Below are 13250 nucleotides of genomic sequence, written 5' to 3' on the forward strand. Positions count from 1 at the left end.
GTTTATCATCTTTTCATAATATACAGGCTGATAAATTTATGACACAGAGCTAAGTTTTTTAAAAAGCAGTTTTACCATTCATTTTGTTCCAACTTGCTGTTGATCTAAACATTGATGACTTAGAAATATTTCAAAAATTTAATATACAAAATGTATGTTGCTCCACAGAGTCAAAATTATGCTTCACATGCAAGTAGTAGATCTTTTTAAAAGGACATTTTACAAGCATCAGCAGGGTTGACAGTCTAATATAGTAATATATTTCTTTGCAGCTGAACTAATGAGTCTCCTAGCACAGCTATCAAATTAAATTTATAAGACTCTCCACCCTTATTACAGGACTAACTGTGAAAGCTAACGCTTTGTGGGTTATAACAAGAAGCATTTCAAAATAAATATGGCTTTATTGTAATTTATGACAGCAAAGAAGCATCTTAAAAGTATGCTGTAAGTATGGTTTCAGCTTCCTTTTTAGGGATAATGGTCCACATTTAAAAGCACAATGATTATAGTTTGGTGCTACTAACCATTTTAAACATACCAAGAATGAAAGGTTCAGATACTAGGGAAACAATTCTGGTGTATTCATCTTCCCCAGATGTGCTTCAGCTCCGAAGAACAATCTCCATAAGGAAATCTGCACTTGACTGGATTTTATTTCATAGCAAATAAGCCTCAAATCTATAGAAATGTCAGTCACCTCCCTTTGATAAAGGCTTTTAGCTCTCATTCTTATAAACAACTGATGATAAACAAACCACTGTTTTGTTCTCAGACCCTAAAAACTAAATATATATATATGTATATATATATATACATACACACACACACACACATACCTGGAGCAGTAGGTGATATTTCAGCACTCTTTGCATTGGAACCACTAAAAGATCCCGCAACGTGAATTTCCCATTATTGGCCCTCTTGGAACATTCCTAGTTCAAAGCACGTTAACAGATTAAAGATTAGAGTTATATAAACTCTATATACAAATAAATAAATGTATATAGATGATAAATAACATTTATGTATTATAACGTATTCAAATGACATACATGGTAATTCCAAGTGATACACTGGCCAACCAACTGTAGTAAACTTGAAATAAAGAACATCAACAAACTGGAAGAAAATAGTTGATATGGCAATAAAAGCTAAACTAAGAAATACTGTGTCTATGCATTTGTTCTTAGGTATTTCAAGAACATGAGAAAGACTATGGAATAAACATCGTGACAGAAATTAAGCATTCAATTGAACTAAAAAAAGACATTGCTTATCAGCACAGCAAAGAAGGCAAGCATTGCATCCATCTTCAAAAAAGCAGAAGAGAATTTTAGAAGCTACAGGCCAATCAGCCTCCCTTCAGGCCTCTCAAGAAATTATGGATCAAGTGCTCACCATCAACCTGCTACAGGCAAGTCAACGCTTGACCTACCTCACAGCTTTCTGTGATGAAATGGCTACATCTGTGAACGTATGGGGAGAGTCTACCTCAACTTTTCCAAGGCTTTTAGCATCATCTCCCAAAGCACCCTAATATATCCAAGTTGGTATGTTATGGTTCGGATGAATGAACTACTACGTACATGGAAAAACTAGCTAGATTATGAGGCTCAAAGAGCCCACACAACCTGGGGGACAGCTGCAAGTATGGCTCCTTGAGGGTCTGTCCTGAAATCCCTCCCAGTTAATATCTTTAGCAATGATGTGAAAGGGGACAGGGAGGATATCCTCAACAAGTCCACAGATAACACCAGATTGGAGGTGCAGGTGATGCTCGTCAGGACACGTTCAACAGGAATCTCGTGACGCCAACAAGAAAAAAGCAGAATCCTGCACCTGGGACACACCAGCCAAGGACACATCAACCTTGAGGGCTGGCCAATAGCCCTGCTGGAAAGGACGTGATCTTCTTGGTAGCTAGCAAGCCCTGCGAGGCTGTGAGACTGGGGCTTATTTGGCCTGGAGGTCCCTCCCACCCTGGGCCTTTCTGTGATTCTATGTTCTCAGCTGAGATATCACAAACAGAAGGGTTTCTTGAAAACCATCCTATCCATTCTTGAAAAGCATCCTAACCCTACTGCTGTCAGTGGCAGAACACGTTCACTTCTTCTCTTCAGGATGCCAGACTTGGCATAGCTAACGCATTCATTTGATCAGAGACTCCAGGAAATGAAAAGAGGAGAGAAAAACACACACTCACATATCAGTCTAGCCAGTTTTAATTAACAAGGTTTTTGACTTGGATGAAAGCAGAGCATATTCATCAAAGCACATGTAATACATACACACAAGAAAATACTGATACCTCTAACTTCAGTTTAACATCTTCTTTTGTCTTAGAGATGTTGTCTAAGCATGATATGGCTATCTCCACTTGACTGCAGTACTGTCCATAAATAACCAATCTAAACCAAAATATAAAGAATAAAGGGAACATTCGTTATTTAAGGACAAGTCCTGACCATTTTTCACAAATTGGTAACAATCCTCCTTTCAATGGGAACGGTGCCTAGATATGCAAGGATCAGATTTAGCTGGATTTCAATGGGCAATGTGAATATAAGGAAAAATATGCAGAAAAATAAAATTTTAAGCTAACCTCAAGATACTGTAGAATCATTGCAATTTCCTTTAACTTTCACACGTGTATGTTGTGATAAATGCAGGACTCATTAAAAGACCAACAGTCTATATGTACAACACTGTAGATTTCCAAGACTGTAGTGAACAAATTCTGTTAGAGGCTCAACAGAATTAATTGAATCTACCCTTTAAAGAACCTAAAGGTTACTCAAACTGAACCACCTCCAACAGTTTCTATCAGGTTACACATCCTGTGAGCTTTCTGATTCAAGTAACAGTTCATGTAAGTTCAAGAAATATTCAGTAGTTGTCAACAGCACTTGTACTTCTCAAAAGAGCCTGCTTTTAAAACAGAAGTTTCTTGCCCCTGCTTGAAGTGCTTCTGCTAGTCTCCCTGCAGACTGCTGTTTCCTTTCATTTTATCCATGTTTCTTCAGGTGGTTGCTCCTGTACGCTTCAAATTCATTTTTGGAGGATTCCCATGACTTTCCACTGGTGCCTCCTAAATTTCATTTTCCCCTGTTCTAATCTTTACCATTCATCTTTTGTTCTTGTTACACAATTAAAACAATGATACTGATTTAACACCACTTCTGATTACTTTTAGTAACTATGTGGTAAGACACCAGGCCTACCTCCAACTGTTTCCCTTTTGCAAAATAAATACAAGCTTGAGGTTTCTTCTTGGTGTCCTTTGTTCTGCTTGTAGCACACATCTCAGAACTGCTTTTCAAAAATAAGCATTTTCCAGAACAACTTATTGTCCCCTAATACCCTCCTACAGCAGCTGAAAAGTCTAACAGCCTGGGAAATAACTACGTCCTGCTCTGACACAAAAGCTGAGATACAGGGCCTCCAAAGGCAAGTTTGTTTATGGGAAGCCTGGGACACCCTCCTTCCTCAGAAAACAACTCTCCTGCCTAACGTTTTCCAGATGATGCTGCCCAGTTCTTCACAATCTCATTATTACTCCAACAGCTCTTCCTCCCCATCACCCTCAAGCAAGTCCAATTAGCTCCCACTGGTCTTTTGCCCTCTGGTCCCAGAAGAAACTCCTTTTTAACCATGACCCAAGGGTTACTGCACAGTAAACCAGCACTATAGCCCACAGTACAGCTTTTCAGCTAAGTATTACGGGCATACCACTTCATCATACAGCCCAACAGTTGTTCGGTACTGGCAAAAAAAAATGTGAAAAATTGGGTAAAAAAATGGTAACTACCCTACAGGGCACGGCACGCTCCCATGGCTATCTTGTTATCAGTCTGACTGTTTTTCACAGTTTGAAGGTAAAGCATGTCTACTTTACCATCACACATTTGACTGCAGGTCACAGTAAGACGCTAGTCTCTTCTCTCCTTTCACACCTGCCTTCTCTTCTTTCAAGTTACCACCTCTCCTGTTTTCTTTAAGCTGGAATGGCTTTAATACACATTTTTGTCTTATTTTGCCCTTTTTATAACATTTTTCCTGTTAAACAATGCAGGTGCATGCTATAAAATACCTAGGGTTATTTGCATGGGGAAAAGAAAAAAACACTGTGCAACAAGTCCAGCCATCAACCTGACCTACCAAGTCCCACTACTAAACCATATCATTTAGTGCCACATCCACACATCTCTAATATCTTCAGGGATGGGAACTCCCCCACTTCCCTGGGCAGCCCATTCCAATGCCTGACCACCCTTCTCCATCAATAAATTCTTCATGTCCAATCTAAACCTCCGCTGGCACAACTTGAGAGGGTTAGTATGTCATTTGACATAATTGTCAAAACTGCATGTAAAAAGAAAAAAAGGAAAGCTCATTCAGCAGTAAGTTACATTTTGACTTCCGGGCTCCTAACACAAAATACTAGCTTCGTAAGTAATCCAGATACTGAATTCTATTCTGTTTTAGAACTATTCAAATAAAAATATAATAAAATGCTTTAATAGATTAGACACAGATTATCACAGTTAGTAAAATTAGTGCATAATTCTTACCTTTCCTTGTAGTTAATAAAAATTTGATACAGGTTCTGGTCATCTTTGTTAACAATGGAATCATTGATGTCCTGTGTTAGACTCCTGTGAATTTTCACCAAATCCTTAAAAACAACGAGGAGGAAAAAATATTTTTAAAAACAGAACTACTAAAGCTTCGAATACAGAAATAAATGGCTTTGTGTTAGATCCATTAATTGAATAAATTGGTAAACAGATCATTTGAGATTAGAACCTAATTTAAAGGTTTGCCACATCTTCCATATAGGGAAACAAGAAAAACTCAACTCCAAGAACTACCTATTAAAGACTAATTTATTCTAGCTTGGAACGTGCACTGTTAATTCATCTTCATTTTATAGTGATAATTTTAAAATTAAGCAAGTCAAGTAAATGCTTTAGTGACAAGATAAAGTAATGATTTATGTCCCTGAGCTGTGAAAAATTAGTTTTGTACATTACATTGGTCAATTAGTGATGTTCTAATGCTAAGTTAACTGCAACCATAATGAGTTTCCCAATACAGCAAGTAACTAATGGCTGAGAGAAAGGCAAGAATACTGCAGAAAGATTTTCTCCCTGAGCACGGTAGAAGAGTTTACTATCATAAAAATCTGTATGCTACTGTAGATTACATCATCCTTAATACTATGTGGATACTGTCAGAGAAGTCACAAGAAATAAAGCCAAAACACGTTAAGAAGTTCTGAAATCAGAATAATTAAGTGACATGAAAACCACTGCAATTAAAAACAAAGGAGTATTTAAAAAACACTAAAATGGTTTAATGCAGTAAATGATACATTACAAAAACACACAACAGTGAGTTCTGAATAAAGGGAAAGCATTTCACTTCACACTGATGTCAACTGTGAGTACATATAAGGTCAATCACGACATCACAGTTGAGGTAGCAGAAACTAAAAACCAATCAAATTCAGTTGCTAGCAATTGTACAGCCATATCCCTCATAACCTTAAATTGCAGCATAAAAAAATGTTATCACAGAAATGCTTCCAGATGAATATATTACAACAGTACATTTTTTTCAGGAATGCACAGGGACTCAGCTAAGCAATGGCCATGAAATGTAAATGTTAGAAGCTCGAAGACATTTTGTTCCTATATCTACGCTGAAAATATTTAACTTTTTAAATTAAACCAATGTTAACGTCATTAGAAGTTAACGAAAGCATAAATACTTCAGTATGTTATAAATACTTCCGTCTCTCTCCCTCGGTATGTCTGCATATGTCTCAATTCAAATTCATGCAGAGACATACATACAAATGCTTCTATTATAGAGAGACGGATATGCACAGGTAACGCACAAGTACAGAGCCGTATATACGTTTTATAGGACAAATCTTCAAATTCTAAGCCCTGATGAAAGGCACTCACTTTACAGCAGTGAGTTTTGGTAGTTTTGTTTTTATCCTTAAAAATAAAATACCTTTTGACACCAGCAGATAATTTTATCCAGCAAGCATCTTTCACAGTCTATATAAGGAATACAGCACCACCCTAAAGTACCAATCCTTAATTTAAAGGTTGTAAAGTACAACCTTTAAACAGAAGCAAATCCGTCCTGTTCTGAGACCACCACCTCTGCTCTCCACATCAGTTTGCTGTAGAGCTCTGTAACAGCTATTTTTAGTCTAAAACAAGCTTCCACTGCCCTCCAGCCTTCCTGCTGAGGAACTGCTGCAGAGACAAGGTCTGAGCACAGAAAGCACTTGCACGTGGTTTTGGCTTAGGCAAGCCCTACATTTCTTTTAAGGTTGTTAGATGCCTACGAAATGTTACTGGAGTTAGAAATAACCACGGTCTTGTAAGAGCAGAATACTTAATCATGATAATGAAAAGTAAAACAACCTGAACGCAACCATTTATATCTTCCTAATTTCAAATGAACAGCTTTTGACCTTTTTACTCCTCTCATCTGATTCCCTGACACTTCTTTAAGGAGTAGCAAGTAGGCTGACCTTTCGGTTTGTGTGTGCAATGCATAAGCCCCTTTTACATCCCGGCGCGGTGCAACATGTCACATTGGCTAGCTTTGTGGCTTTCAGTGCCCTTAAGTCACTGAGCCTTAGGAAAGAGATTTACAGGAGGTTAGGTAGGCTGCATCGGGGCTTCATTTACAATAAATAGGAAAAAACGTTAGTGTAGGATGGAATGTCAATTTGATTTTGAAAGCAAAGGGTTCTCTAAAGGCAGCTGACTGACATACTCGAAGAAAACAAGTAGGTTACTGATAGCCATGGCAGTATTTTGGACTAGCATTAAAAGAGGAGGAAATTTTAGCAGTTCAGGTTTGTGGCAAAAACTTTAACACGGGAACAAACATAGCAAGATGTCAGGTACCATCCTGTAATTCATCAGTTTAACAACTGTCATAATTTAGCTGCTGTCAGGCTGATGTTAGCACAGCAATTAAAAACATTTTTGCAGTCCAGATTCCACTGAATAAAAATCCCCAGCACCTCCTCCCACATCCCAGAGAGGCTGCAGGATATGCCAGAGACAGCCAACACAAAGATGATCTTTTACAGGCGATAAAGGTTTGATGTGGTCTGTGGGCCTCACTTTGGGGATCCTTACTTTACAGTCTGCCTCATAAAAGAACAGTCCTTTCATTTGTCTGTGTTAAGAGAAGCTTCAGACTGTGTCTGATGTCTTCCTTTCAAGTCAGATAAAGGAAAGATGTCTGCTGGATACTTATATGAACTATAAAAAATGTATGTAAAAATTGTCACACTATTGTGAGTAGGCCAGAAATAAGTGGGACAAAGTAATAATCACAGGAAACCTTTCAGATTTCAGTCGAGATATCTCCTATATACTTCACAGAGGATTTGCTTATCCTGTCCAGTTCCAGATTCAGAATCCAGAATTAAGTTATCTTAACTTTAAAACAACTTCAGTGATGACAGATCCAGGCTAGATACAAGGATTTGCAGAGTACCTACAGAAATCCTATTGAAAGTACTCTGCAATGTCCAGTGGTAGGCAATCTAATAGTCAAAACTTCGTACAGTCACAAAAATACTGGCATGTTTTAGAAGTCAACCCATCTTCTATAAGTTATTATCTTCTGCAAGACAAGAATACTGCAACTTCTAACCATCTGCTATCTGGTACTGTATTACTATTCTTTCGGCCTATTCTGTGAAACGGGGAAAAAATATTTTGTATATGCTTTTTTAAGTAACCTAATAGCTATATAAATGTATTTTGCACTGTTTCAAATAATCAGTTTATGCCATAACATATAACACTAACATAATCAGATAAGCATCTTATAACTCTTCTTGAAATATGTAATTACTCACAGGAATGTTGATGAAAACAGTATCAAACTCTGATGCTGACAGAAACCTTTTCAATGGCACCATGAAAAACTGCAGGGGAAAAACATATATGCATACATTGACTATGTTGTTACATATTCTAGAATGCTATAGAAACACACATGTAACAATTCTGTAAGTTAGTAGTATCTTACTTTCTCTATTGATTCCAGAGTTTCTGTGTATTTCTCTTCAGTTTGTTTTATTTCAGCGAGACAACAGCTTCTTATATCATTTTCAGTGTATTTCTGCAATTACAATGAAGTCAAATACATGTCATTAACAGGCACCTAATGGATAACAAATGTATTTATTTGTTTAAAATTAAGCAATTAGGATAACTGCTTCCTGAAATTTTCTGAGTACTGCAGCCTCCAAAGATGATAGTAATAACCAAGAATATTTTAATGTTCAATTAGCTGATGACTTGAAGAGTTTTACTAAAATTCCACATCAAAGGAATATTATGAAAAGTTAATGTTTAGACAGAGAGCTCAGCTGTCTGCATATACTTCAGAAATTGAAATATAAGGTCGCATTTAACTTACATCCAGACTAAGAAATCTTATTTAAAATACTGAGCAGTTAGTAGTTCTATTAAACTTAATGGGACTAACTCATGTAAGTAACTTTACAATATATAATGTTCAGGCTAATCCCTGCACTCATTTACAGTTTTTCCCTTTTAGTTTTCAAGGGAAGCTTTCTCTTCAGACACAATGTGAGCATGCCTTTGAACCAGGAAACAGAGTGACCTCTAAGTCCAGCTCTTGCATGTCTATGTGCTTGTCTTGAATGAGACTCTGGGATTTTTCTGTGTAAATCAGACTCATAGGAAATTCAAGTAATTACCAGCACAGGATACCATAAAAATAGTTTACAAGCACTCTTACTGAAGTTCAGATTTACAGGAATACAGCTTCAATAACTTGTAAATCTCATTTCCAGTAAAAAAATTAGATACCTTGAAGCAGGTATGGAAGCATTCATGTCACGCAAGCCTTAAAAATACCTGGAGACAAACACGTCTGCCTCAAGACCTGACACAGTACAGACCTGACCTGTCTCAGAAGTAGTAATTGAACCAAAATGTTTTCTCAAAAAAAAAAAAAAAAGCAATGACATAACAAGTAATAGCAATGTCACATCCTTCCTGAAGCCTAACTACCAGTTGCAACACCCTTCCAAGCTATCCTTCGGTGTCTTTCTTACCTTTTCTCACCCTGTGTAAGGAGGCAATCCACACTCTACATAGAACAGACCTGACGACCAGATATTACTCATGCACAGAGGAAGTCAGAAAGAATTTAATTTAATATTACAGTCCTTTCCACTCCAAAAAAAGACTTTCAACATTTGAGCAAATGACTTTCTCTTCCAGCAATGGCAAAACTTCTAGACTATGAAATTTTAAAAATTATCTCTTAATATGGTCAAGAGCTATAATCCTTCCACTCCCTTTCTGCACTATCAGCCAATTTGAGCATATCATGGCAAATAGCTAAACGCTATTAAACTGTCCATGAGCCCCACACAGCTCCCCTGATATTGTTTGGCTACCAATGAAGAGAAGGAAATATATGTGAACTCCATACCAATTATCAAGTCACATAGGCACATGAAGTTTCATCTGGTAAATCTTACTATTCTATTTGCTATTTTGATTTGTCTCCTTTCACCTTCTGGGTTTCTCTCGATGACTCTACAAGTAACTCCTGCAACTTGAACATGCTCCTCACTCTCATCTACCAGGTGCTGTGTTCTCTCTCAAATTAATCTTTAAAACTTAACTGTTGCAGTTATCAGTTTTCCCACATCAAACAAGTGCTGTCCTTATTGGATGGATGTAGAAATAACCATTTTGTACAAAATAAAAAAGCAGTCCATCATTACTACCAGAAACATACTTTGCGAACATTCTCTGATCAACCACATCTCAAAAGCTATCATTTATTCCCAAATTCTTTGGTAAGGCGAGGGGGTTTTTGTCAGAGTTAAACAATGTCAATCAAGTTTTGGAACTTGACATTACTGAGGTTTCTAGTTATTTCTCACCTTTACTCTTGCACTATTTGCATGAATACACATTTTTTTTGTATCCAATAGGAGCATATATGCACTTGCAAAATGTGGTTATTTGTTGTTCAACAACTCATATGAGAAATGCAAACAAAATCCTAGGATTCCACTCAAAAGGACTGACTTTGGTTCAGACCTAACCTGAACAGGTCATTCCCATAGGCACTTGTGGCAGAAATTAATACACCAATTTTCTGTTCATACTACAAACTTCTGGAATTTGAACGTAGGTGAATTTTTTCCTTTCAAAGGTGAACGGAAAAAATTGTGCTAACAACAGTACAAGTGAAAGGCAAAAAATGCCTTTGAAGGTCATTTACTGCTAAAGAAAATATAGGGAATAGTTTGCTTTGCAAGATAACAATAATAAATCAAAGATGAGGGAGATGCAAAGCATTTTGGCTGCTATTAGGGACTTGCAAATGTTTGAGGTTCTTCTAAAGATATACTTGAAGATTGGCCAGTGCTAATCTTTTTCATATTCAAGAAATTCTTGCATAGGATTCAAATGAAAGAACTGCTCTAAATCACGTTAAAATGCAGTAAATTTATAAACCTGAGATGAAGTTATCACAGACTGGAAATAATTACCACACTCAAGAAAGCTGCCAGAGCAAAGCAATTGTAATGTCTCCATTCCTCATATGTTGTGGAAAAATATTTAGCTGTATTGTTTTCATTTCTCATCTACTTTCCATTAGAAACAAATACAAGTCTGTTCAATCTGAAGTATCTAGGCTAAGATGCAACCCAATTAGAGCATGAAAGTTCTGATTTCTATATTAATCATTTGCTAGAAACACAGGTAGGCAAGAGTAATATTTGTAACAGGGAAGAAAGAATCAGTGTACAAACTGCCAACTGTCAGACATGACCAACTGTTGAAAAAACCCATGCCCATTACATGAAATGTGGACCTTACTGCCATTGAGCTTCAGTATAAAATAAAAACAACATCATTAAAAACATTTCCTACGATTCAAACAATTCTCTAGCACATCATACTTGAAAGTGAATACAACTTCATTAGATAAAAGACAGTTTTTTCAGCTCAATTTTTATTTGGCTTTCATTGAAAAGCCTCGTATTTTGCAATTAAACAGAATTCAGCAAAACGTGAAAAACTAACAAGTTTCTCTTATCCTCAATTTATGTGCAGTAGCCGCAGGATACTGTATTAGCAGAAAAACAGGCTTGAAAACATTTTATACTCAAAACTATCCTGTTATTACAGCAGAGATGAACACAAGCTAGTGCTTTTCCCAGACTTGTTTTTGTTTTGTTTTTAAAACAGATAGCAGTAACCGTAACAGCAGAAAATCCAAATCACATTAGCAATCTTCTATACTTGTACTGGAAGGATACACAAAGAGAAAAAAAAAAAAGAGTAAGATCTTAAGAATTGTTCACTTCTTCATGTAACTGTATTAATAAAAAGCAATTTGGAAAACTAGAGGTGAGTTTCCAACATAAGAAAACATGAAACAGAGTATGAAGGAGAAAGAAAAAGATCTAAGGTATTATAAAAAACACATATTGCCATGGACACAGACTAACATTTCCCAGATCAGAAAGCACATCTCTGAGGAAGGGCAGACAAGAGCATTACAGCTTCCCTCAATTAGGGAGTACATTTTATTGCTCAAGTTTAGATTTTTTTTTTTTTTAATGACAGTCTGGAAGACAAACAAGCTACCATTCCCAGTAAGGCCAACCTGATGATCAACAAAAGCACATGGTTGAATAAACATGATTTTCATTGGTATGAAACAATTACCAGTTGTCATTTTTTAAGATTAGTTGTCCAAATTATGGCTGAAACAACAGTGTTTCACAGCATCATATCTTAATTTTTTTTAAGTAGGACACTTAGAAGTAAGCAGTTAATGTAACTGGTCTTAATTAAACTATCTGGTAAATCTTACTATTCATAACTGGCAATCTTACAGTAAGTTACTTCCAGTAAGAAGCTACATTTCTTTCAAAAAATTGCCATAGTTAATGTTCAGGCCCTTGCAAAAAGACACTGCAATGTAGGAGATAATGCACTGCACATTACAGCTCCACATACAACTAAGCATGAGCAAAGTTTCAGTAAAACTAGCTATGAAGAGGTAATTTCACACATCAAACTTAAAAAAAAAAAATACTGTTGTTCAAAATAACTAGGAATTAGAAAACATACAGGTTGTTGTGCTGCTTCATCTTTCATTAGGTCTTCATAAACCTCTCCGCCTTCATCTTCTCCATAGACACAGTCGTACAGCTCCTCATCTTCATCAACACCAGTTTCACTGAAAAAGGAAAATAATTTGAAAAAGAAAAAGCAGCTGTGCAGCACAGGCTAATTACCATGTCAGCTCTGCAAGGGAACATTTCTTATAGGAAAATTTCTACAGTAAACAGATTAATAAAATTACCTAATGAAAAGAATCCATTACAAGAAATTAAGTCCATTAATTGTCTTTCCTCAATGCATTTAAAATATGATTGTATGAAATCAACACAACACTGAAGGCTGAATCAATTTATAACTACACAGAAACTAAACCAGGCATGAAAAGAAGCTTGTCAGGACAGTTTTGTCAGGAGGTACTATACAACCACTCTTCACTTCATCCCTTTTCCCACCACAATCAGAGGCATGGAGCTGCCTCTCTTGACTGCCTGGCATCCTGCTGCAACGCGGGACAGTGGCACAGCATCCTTCCTGCCTAAAGAAAAAATTACCTGGGCTAAATTGCACTTAACACTTTGGAGTAAGCAGCTGAGAGTCTGCACATCCGTGCCATAACTTAGTGCCTTTTATCATCACATAGCAGCCCTCAGCTACCCAAAATTAAAAACAATCTTTCAAACTGAAAAATCAGTTTAACAAAATAGGATAAGCAAAAGTAGTGTTCTTCTATTACACAGACTACAGAAATATCTCAGCATAAAAATCAATTCTCAGCTCTACCCTCAGCTAATTCAGCTTCATTACAGTCAGTCCTGTAGGAGTTTTGCCTACTTCACACTAAGACTGTACCTAGTCCATAAGACGTCTTGCCCCCATATTTCTTACAGTATGTCTATAAAAAACCTGAGAAGATATTGAAAGTAGTCTGGTCATAGTAATACAGAAACTTGATCAGATGTGCTGCTAATCTGGGCATTTTTTGTTGCTTGAAAAGAACGCTGAAATCCTTCAGAGTGAAAAAAAGACTCAGGATTGGACCACTCAGATGCAAGACTAGAATTAGGA

The 13250-nt window shown here is 36.7% G+C and overlaps 1 protein-coding gene across 6 annotated transcripts in view; it reads right to left on the bottom strand.

Moving 5' to 3' along the window:
• The window catches only part of VAV3 (vav guanine nucleotide exchange factor 3), a 275359-nt gene that overhangs the window by 190570 nt on the left and 71539 nt on the right, over nucleotides 1-13250 (bottom strand). For all 6 annotated transcript variants that reach the window (XM_048066888.2, XM_048066894.2, XM_048066889.2 and 3 more), the window contains 6 exons: nucleotides 12192-12300; nucleotides 8083-8175; nucleotides 7910-7978; nucleotides 4575-4678; nucleotides 2312-2411; nucleotides 840-935 (listed from right to left, as the gene is read on the bottom strand). In XM_048066888.2, the coding sequence (XP_047922845.1) occupies nucleotides 840-935; nucleotides 2312-2411; nucleotides 4575-4678; nucleotides 7910-7978; nucleotides 8083-8175; nucleotides 12192-12300 (571 nt within the window). The remainder of the gene's footprint in view (nucleotides 1-839; nucleotides 936-2311; nucleotides 2412-4574; nucleotides 4679-7909; nucleotides 7979-8082; nucleotides 8176-12191; nucleotides 12301-13250) is intronic.

This window comes from Anser cygnoides, chromosome 8, assembly GCF_040182565.1.
Source record: "Anser cygnoides isolate HZ-2024a breed goose chromosome 8, Taihu_goose_T2T_genome, whole genome shotgun sequence".
Classification (NCBI taxonomy): domain Eukaryota; kingdom Metazoa; phylum Chordata; class Aves; order Anseriformes; family Anatidae; genus Anser; species Anser cygnoides.